At 36.4% G+C, this 9,443-nt stretch overlaps 1 protein-coding gene across 3 annotated transcripts; it reads left to right on the forward strand.

Moving 5' to 3' along the window:
* The first annotated feature begins 6,306 nt into the window (after positions 1-6,306).
* LOC106753218 lies at positions 6,307-9,376 on the forward strand. 3 transcript variants are annotated; one of them, XM_022777431.1, is made up of 5 exons: positions 6,307-6,600; positions 7,408-7,552; positions 7,671-7,779; positions 7,890-8,024; positions 8,649-9,376. In XM_022777431.1, the coding sequence occupies exons 2-5, from the start codon at positions 7,533-7,535 to the stop codon at positions 8,655-8,657; spliced, it is 273 nt and encodes a 90-aa protein (XP_022633152.1). In that variant the 5' UTR covers positions 6,307-6,600; positions 7,408-7,532; the 3' UTR covers positions 8,658-9,376. The 3 variants fall into 3 exon arrangements, 2 of the variants coding, with proteins under 2 accessions (XP_022633152.1, XP_022633151.1); XM_022777430.1 differs by lacking the exon at positions 8,649-9,376 and adding an exon at positions 8,312-8,635; XR_001375204.2 differs by lacking the exons at positions 7,408-7,552; positions 8,649-9,376 and adding an exon at positions 8,312-8,634.
* Positions 9,377-9,443: the final 67 nt, after the last annotated feature.

The following is a 9,443-nucleotide window of genomic DNA, read 5'->3' on the forward strand; positions in this document are numbered from 1 at the left end:
GTATCCGCATAAAGCAACAATAAGGTCCTCAGAACTTATATTTATAAAACTCATATATATAGGAGAGAGAAGAAAAGAAATAAATGTTTGATAGATAGTGATGTAATGGAAAGAAAATAACACTATAAGTTTAACAGTTGATAAATAGTTAAGTTCTTCGAATATGTTCTATCATGTTGAACTTCTGTTTGAATTCAAAAGACTTTAATTAATGAAACATAATTCATCTCTTAAAAACAACTATTATGAAATTATACAAACCAAACAAAATGGAGAGAAATGTTTTGTTACAGAAAGTATTAAATATTAGATAATTAATATAACTGTTGTAAATGTCTTTTTATTGCAATAGTTTTAACATTGCAAGTAATCTCTTTCACACTTCCAAAGCTCAAGAAATATTTATGTTAGTTTAGTTTCTCCACCATGAATAAATGTCAATTGAAATTTATCTTTTTATCTGAAATAGAACAAATTAAATTGAAATAATAATTTTACAATATTAGTTTATTTAAAATTATTAATTTCCTATCATGGAAACAAAAGTTATCAACTATTAACTTCAATTCTTAGTTTTGAGAAAGTATATAACAGTAGTAGTAATAATAATAACTAAATTGACATAGAGCTAGAAAGCATCAATATTTCAAGAGAAATTTGACAAGTTTCCAATGTGGAAAGGCATATATGTTAATGGGCGTACACCTGTTTTTCAGTTGGTACATTTTAATAATGTGTACCGGATTATAGTAGACAAAAATACTCTTATATATTATGGATTCTAAGTTTTAAAGTCAAGGATATTTAAATAATTTTTATTCTAAAAAAAAAAAACCCAAACCCTTACTCACCTCTTTCATTCCTCTCAATCCTTTCTCTTTCATCTCTTTTACTCCAACCTTTTCTCTATCATCCTATGGTAGATCCAACTGAAAAAATAAAATTAGAAATATTCGTCGTTAAACAATTTACCTTTGTAAAGAGTTGAGTCATGGACATATTCGACCTTCAGGCAAAGGTTTATTCAAGATCTCTTCAATTTCATCATCTTCACTAACCTCTCTAATTTCATCATCTTCACTAGCCTCTCTAATTACTAATTACCAGCTTGCTATCCCTAGCCTCCCCTAGCAATTAATAATGCATGATAAATGGAAGCAAAATACAATTGATCGTCCTACCCCTATCCCTAGACAGTATTAACATAATCAAGGAATTCAACACCAATTTATCACATTATTGTACGTCCCCGTATCAATAAAGACAAACAACATTTACCGATTGAGTTAAACGATAAAAGCATTAAGCAAAGGTGAAGAACCCAACAATTGATAAATCAAGCATACACAAGCATATAAAATAAATAAGAATTTGGATATATGAGAGTTTCAAAAGATTACATTGTTCCCTAACAACCTAGGGTTTAGTTCACCATAATCATGGTGATNATTACATTGTTCCCTAACAACCTAGGGTTTAGTTCACCATAATCATGGTGATACTAGATGAAATATGATGAAAGAATGGAAGAAATAACCCTAAACTTGGTAGATTGGAGCCTAAGTATCCAAAGAACCTCCTCCAAGGTGTGTGGAATAGCTCTGGACGTTTCTCTCTGCCAAAAGAATATGTTTTGATTTGCACTGGGGCTATATATAAGCCCAAAAAGATAACAGAAAGATTACAGAATCTAGCTAATAAAAACAGACAACCGTCTAGGCGCCTAAGTTCACCGCTCAGCAGTTTCCCTCTTGCAGCTTTGACCGCTCAGCGGTTAGTTTTGTCGCTGAGCAATTTCCCTCTAATCACTTTGAGCGCTCAGCGGTCCATTCTGGCGCTTAGAGGGAAACCGCTCAGTGGCAAAACTGACCGCTGAGCGGTCAAAACGTTAAAAGGCAAACCGCTGAGCGGTGAATTTAAGCGCCTGGCCGGTTGTCTGTTTCTTAGCTAGATTCTGTAAATCTTTCTGTAATCTATCTGTTATCTTTTTGGGCTTATATATAGCCCCACTGCGAATAGGAAGGGAATCTAGTTCATCATGGAGGAGGATTTTGGATGTGGGAGCTCCAACCTACCAAATCTAGGGTTTATCTTTTCATTCTTTCCATTCAATTCATCTAGTTCATCATGATTACGGTGAACTAAACCCTTTGTTTTTGGGGAACAATGTAATCTTTTGAAACTCTCATATATTCAAATTCTGATTTATTTCATATGCTTGTCATATACTTGTTTATCAATTGTTGGGTTCTCATCTATGCTCAATGCTTTTATTGTTTAACTCATTCAGTAAAAGAAGTTTTTCTTTATCGATATGGGGATGTACGGTAATGTCATGAACTTGTGAGAAATTCCTTGATTATGCCAATATCGCCTAGGGATAGGGGTACACTAGTAAAAAATAAGGCTTTTAAACCGCCTATTATGCCTCAGTTTTTGAAAGCCCGAGACGTATAAAAACGCGGTGGCAGAAATGTAATTTTAGAGACATTATATGCCTCGGTTCTCCTAAACCCGCTGTCTAATAGAATATACTGCCTCAGCTGATTAAAAGACCGAGGCAGAAAACTGTACTGACCACTTAAAAAATAATATTTTCTTTTTCGAGAAGAGGTACTGCACCAGTGGCAGATTAAACGAAGTCGTATCAGATTTATGCTTCGGTTTTATTCTAACCGATGCCTATACAAGTTTCACTATACTCATAAGTTTCCTTCCATAACATTCCAAAATTTGAAACCTTTTCATCTTTCACTCTCTGAGGTTCAAGACTTTTCATCTCTCTCTCTCTCTGAGGTTCAAACCTTTTCACCACATTCTTTGCTGCCAGCCGGATCCCGTCGATCACGCCGGAGCGGTCCCCGTCGGCATCTTTGAGGTCAATGACGAGGATCTCGAACTGGGTACGGCTCCGATCGCCAAAGACGGCGATGTCTTCCGGCGACATGACTCTGAACTGGGTATGGTCGAAGGATGTTGGAGTTGAAGTTCCGGCGCCGCCAAGACTCGTCGTGGTTGTTACTCAGAAGTCCTATCGTCGTCCGTCCAGCGACGGAGGTGGTTGCGGGTGCCTGAGCTACTGTCGTGGGTGCATCTCAAACTGCAAAATCCTTACCACCATGCTCATCATCGCCATCGTGCTCGCGTTCCCCTCTTGGCTCATGCCTCTCTCATGCGCTTGACGTTCGCCATGCCACTAGTCCTTGCCTCCCCGCCGTCGCCACTACCAAGTACACCACTGCCACCGTCGTCTTCGTTGTTGGTGTTGCTGATGTTCATCCGCCATTGGTGTTGCTGTTCTTGTTGGTCCGATAAGTTCATCTGCCACCCCCTTTTTGGTTTTTTGATTGATGCATGTGGTGGGGTTTGGCTGGACTTGATATGAATCGACAAAAGTTTGAAGCTTTGGAGAGGGGCAAGTATTTTTGGTGTTAGCTTTCGGTTTTTTTGTTTGATCTTGAAGTTTTGTTGTTCGCTACAGAATTAAAGTGGGGATTCACCTCTGTGAGGTATCGAGTGGGGTTTTGCTGAAGAATTAAAGTGGTTTGGAGCTGAATTGTGAAAAGAAGGTTCCGTTTTTTTTTTCTTGGGGCTGTTTGTCGGCGATGAAGGGATTGAAGGGGGATTTTGTCCTTTGGTGAAATGAAAAAGCATATCAAGCAGGAAGAGCTTCCCTCTGTTGATGTATTGAACTGGAAGAGCTTCCCTCTACTGCCCTTTCTCCTTATCCCGTTCTCTCCCAACAGGATGGGCACCCTCGCGCAGAACCTGTTCGATGGAAGGCCCGTGAAGGGAAGGTCTGTGGTGAGGGAGGCAATTAGGGTAGGTGGAAGAACTGATACTGCCTCGATTCTTAGAATCGAGTCGAATCTTAGATACCGTTTCGGTTAAAGAGAACCGAGTCAAATTCTACTAAGTTTCTACCTCGCCTGGACATGCTTCGGTTTCGAAACCGATGTCTATCACCGAAACTAACCGATTTCTATTCCATTAAATGTACTAGTGGTAGGACGGTCAATTGTATTTGCTTCCGATCGCATTGCATTATTGGTTACTAGGGGAGGCTAGGGATAACAAGCCAGTAATTAATAATAGGCTCTTTTAACCAAGGGATTGGGTTAATGGTAAATTAGAAAGTTTGCATGTCAATTGGATAAATAAGTGAAGTAAATAAGAAGAGTAGATATATGAGAGTGGATAAGATGAAATTGTAAACCCCAACAACACCATTCATCCATAGTTTTTCCTCAACCATTGATTCACTGCATTTGCATGTTTAATTCTGTTTTTTTGCATTTAACAATCAAAACTTTATTGTTTTCTTAAGTCTTATGAAATTAGGTTACATCACTAGTGTAGCAAGGGGATTTTACCGCGGTTATTTTTCACTATACGTCGCGGTTTACGAACCGCGGCATATTCAGCCGCGGTGGTAAATCAGAGACTTTAGGCCACGGTTATAACCGCGATAAAAAAGTTGGGGAATATGCCACAGTTGTACAAGGAACAACTGCCTAAACCCATTTTTTTTTTAAAAAAAAATGTTCCAGTATATGCCGCGGTTAGAACCGCGGTAAAAGACCCAGGAATATGCTGCGGTTCTAGCACTAACTGCGGCCAAAGGTCTGTTTTTACAAAAAATAAAAATAAAAAACGAGCACTATATGCCACGGTTGTGGTAACAACCGCGACATATTCCCCTGCAGTTTTTTAAAATTGCAGGTCTGTTTTTGTGATATCCACTACCACAAAAACAAACCTGCATATAAAAACATGTACACAAATTCAATTTCAACATAACAAACACATGTTCAAATGTATTTCAACATCAAATAAAGTACAAAGTCTANTAAAATACAATCTAATCAAATGCAATGTTTAAATCTAATAACTAAGAGCTATTGTATAATCTAACTATATACTTCGCAACAACGTTCTTCATGAATAATAGTGGCTTCTCAGGAACTGGTGTAGTAGTCTTGAATTTCTGCACAANACAATTCATATTAATTAGTGTATATGAATTCTACATTTGGGAAAAAATCAAAATTTGTTAAAGTTAAATATTACCGTTTCCCAACGACTTGTGATGTGAGAACGAACAATATGGGCCATCCAATACATTACATAGTTTTCGCACTCATATGACCCATTTTGCCTGTTACACTACAATATATCATCACAGTTGTAAATAGTTAGTAAATAACATTAAAATAAAACAATTATAACAAAGTATGGCTTTAGCATATGTCAAACCTTGAGAGAAATACAAGCAATCTTTCTACTATTAGCAATTGATCTCCCAACCATCATCATACTTGCTGGAATAGAACTATTTATAAAAAAAGGTTTTAGCATTCATTTATATAACAAAGAAAGTCCAAACATTGAGGTTCTTACCAATCAATTGCTTGTCTGAGATGTGTGGGAGGAGGCCTGTGCAATGAGCAGAACCACAAAGCATAGTTCTCTTCAATAGACATAACAAGAAGCTGCCAATGGCACCTGAAATTCATAATAACTTAACTATTAAATATTAAAATCACATATGGAACTTTATTATGTTAAAAAATTTCACTTACCTGGATATATAATTGCTCATAGACTTACATGATCCATAGCTGAATAATTGAAATATTCAACTCTTGTGTTCCCGATGTAAGCTCACTGACATCTTGGCTATGAAGGTATATTGGGACCTCAGGCTTCACTACAAGAAAAACTGAAATTACCCACTGATATTTATATACGGATTTTAATCCGTATGTAATGTAGATATTACATACGGATTTTATATACAGATTTAGAAAAATAAATTATATACAGATTTTATATACGAATTTTTATCTACCGATAATCCGTATATAATATCTGTATATAAGCAAGGCGCGGTATGGCGGGAAAAATTTCTAAGGATTAAATCGTATGTAATGGGCTCCAATCTGTATATAGTTGAAGGAAATCTTTCCTACTGAAACTACATACGGATCTGGAGAAATTTTATTAAAAAAAAAATAATGTGGTATCTGTATTAGGAAACCCTTTTATTCCAGAACATAGTTTCCTCTGCTCTCAACGAAGAACCCTCTTTATGGAAGATGCTTGGACTTCTTGAATCTTCCTCCACGAGTTAACAGTGAGACCACGACCGGATTCGATGAAGGGCCTTAGCAAGAGAGCTCGAAAGAGGAGGAACACGCCTAGAAAACCCTAGGTTCGCGATGATACTCCGGGAGAGGAAAAGATTCGAAGCGGAGTGAAAAATAGGAAGATTGTTCGGTGAGAAATGTGATTTAGGTGTGTGTTCGGTGGAAAAGGACAATTCAACGACTACGTCAGTGAAACGGTGCCAAAATGAGGATGTAATCGGTGGAAAAGCCTGTAACGAGGACAAATGAAGTCGCAAAATTTGATTCGGTGATGTCAATCACGACGACAAAGGCTCTTTGAGAGTGATAAGGTGAGGAGGTTCGCGAGCTCGAGAAGAAGCTAGGTTTAAGTTGTTGGACTCGTGAAAGCTCAAACCGTAGCCGCTGCGTGACCGAGCTATTGTTCCATAACCACCATTGCATCTTCTCACCTCCTACGAGGGTTACCAAGGTTAGTGCATTCATATTAGGTTTAGTTAATTACTTTGTTAAATATGGCTTGTATCGAAGCTTGTATTATTCAAGAGTTGAGATTATGGTTTTTCCAATAGGAATAGGACTACATCATGATTAAGGCTAAAGTCCTTACTTGTTTAATCTAATCATGGATGCTTACTAGGGACATACAAAAACCTATTTCTTATTGCATGGTTTGTGCGGATGATATAGTGTTGGTTGAAGAATCAAAGGAAGAACTCTCAACTTAAACATAGGAAACAAATAATACCTGGTTAAGTAGGAGTAAGGCAGTATCTGCATTACAATTTTAGCAAATGACAATATTGCTGTTGATCTGACTCGATTTTACGGTTGTGGATGTTCGACTTTGAAGGGACAACTTGAGAAAAAGTCGGAAGGGTAAAATTCAAAATGTTAAGAAGGATGTGTGGCCATACAAGAAAAGGCAAGATACGAAATGAATGTGTATAAAGAGATATTGGTTCAATACAAGGGGGGTCACAAGTTTTTCTTTATTTTTGTATCAATTATTTCCTATTTATGCCTTGATTTGATTTTGTAATAAAATTAGATTTGAATAAAATTATGATCTGATTGTGGATGATAGACTATTGGTTACTTCTTCATTACAACATATTTGGTTTCCTATTTATGTAAGGATATTCTTTTGGCGATGGAGGGATATTGCATCTGAAGTCTAATATTTTTGTCTCAGCATGGTGTATGTTCCTCTTTTTGTGGAAACATTTTCTGGTTCCATTCTGTAACACGTTTAGCTGGTACTTCGTCCTTTCTACAGGGCCTGTTTTCTTATAACAAGTATCTTTTCTCCTTACATGGGGGATGCGTGCCCTGTTAACTAGTGAAGAAGAAAAGCTCTTGTGTATAGTTTTATGACCATACAATCAGAAAAGCTTGGATATAATGGGGATGAGTACACACAGGTCCAATCTTCAAGGATGACCAACTTTGTTTATGTTGTTTGTCATTTTAAGAAATTTCAAATGTTAAGTTTACATCAGAAACTCAGTTCTATTGACATTTTCATCTTGCTGAATGCAGTTCTACCAATAGGAAACCAAGTGATAGTATGAGACTAATTGTGACAACTTTTGTTGGAATAGTTTTTGGATTCTTTATTGGAGTGTCATTTCCGGCATTGAATACAAAGGTGCAAACTTTTAGTACCTTACTATTAGGCATACTTGAGAATTTGATGGTTAAATATAAACGTTGTTGAACTGAATAATTGAACTCTAATGGCTTATTAACAATTTGCAGTTGAATCTCCCATCCAGCCTGCTTCCTGTCATTGACCTTTCTTACATTCAAGAGAAATATGCAGTTCATGCACCTGCTTCTGTGAAAAATAATGGCGACTCATCACAACAGCAGTTAATAAATGATACGTTGAAGGTACACAGCTCATGTCAGCCTTGTTAAGGACATTAAAATTGCTGGATGCAAGAAAGTTAATATCTGCATATTTTCTGTTATGCATCGTATTCTTCATTCACATCTACCCTTTATCAGAGGCTAATCTTTCAGAAAACAGAGTTTATGTTGAGTCTATAAACATTCCATTTGAACCATAAAGTTTAAGTTAATGGAACTTGCCTTTAGGCTTTGTTTTCTTGTCTTGTTTCTAAAGTTGCAATTCTAATGCAGTAAATTTGATTATGATTATATATATTCTTTTAAAGCTACTTGGTCGAGAACGGAGTTGTTTTCATTGTATTAAGTGAGTCTACGTACCCAAGAAAACTGGCTTTTCATTACCTACAAGATATTCAAAAGGAGTTTGAGAANTTTGATAAAACCCTCATTGGCAAAATTACAAGGCCATACAGCTTTGTCAAATTTGGTAATTCCCTTGAACCATTACCCTGCTACAATGTTATCTTTGTCTAGTATTTTGGGATAATGTTTGCTCAATAAGGAAGTAGAGGTCCACCTTTTTTGAACCTCCCATCCCCTTAACAATATTTCCTCCCTGTGAAATTTTTGTTTTTGCCATACAAATCACAATTTCTCTGTCAAATGGTATAATTGCAAACATCAGCAGACAGTACATTGACACAAGAACTCAGGCCAACCTGTCAAAACTTAATGCTAACCGGAAACAAGATGTAGATGTTGCTAGTCAAGATTTTTACGACATTGTAGAAAGGAAGAGAAATTCAGGTAAGAGTATTCCCCCTCCTCAAAATTTTCATATCTTACTTTGATTGGCTGCAGTAAGAACTAGAAGCATGAAAAAAGAAAAACATGTTATATATGCAACCTTTTTGGTCACGTGACAACATCTTATAATGACAGCAACAATGAGAAGATTACCGGTTACTCCTCAACCTGAATCCACAATATGGTGTTCTCCACTGTGATTTAAAATTTTAAACTTGTAGTAGTGGTGAGAAAACAGGTAATATGATACACAGTTGTGGTAGTTATAAATCTAAGATAGCAATACTGCCTCCAGAAAAAAAAAGTGTAGCAGGATGTACACTATTTTAATACAATATAAATCATTTATACTGCCCATGGAAATAAATTACAAAAAATCCCAAAATTAAAGAAATTCATGATAAATAATAAGCACATAATAATCATCAATCTAGGAGCAGATTCTAGTCCGGTTTAAATGTCGTCGGGCTTAACAACAATAGCTAGCTTTTCTATGTGATTTTCCAAGTACTCTTTTATCAATATTTCTCTTTTCCATATGTTTTTATTTCCATTTTGTTATGTATATACTGACTTAAAAACTTCCTAAACAGCGGTCTAGACTTGTATGCTTATAATTCAGAGTCAAAATCACTACAACTGGTGCAAACA

This window comes from Vigna radiata, unplaced genomic scaffold, assembly GCF_000741045.1.
Source record: "Vigna radiata var. radiata cultivar VC1973A unplaced genomic scaffold, Vradiata_ver6 scaffold_238, whole genome shotgun sequence".
NCBI lineage: Eukaryota > Viridiplantae > Streptophyta > Magnoliopsida > Fabales > Fabaceae > Vigna > Vigna radiata.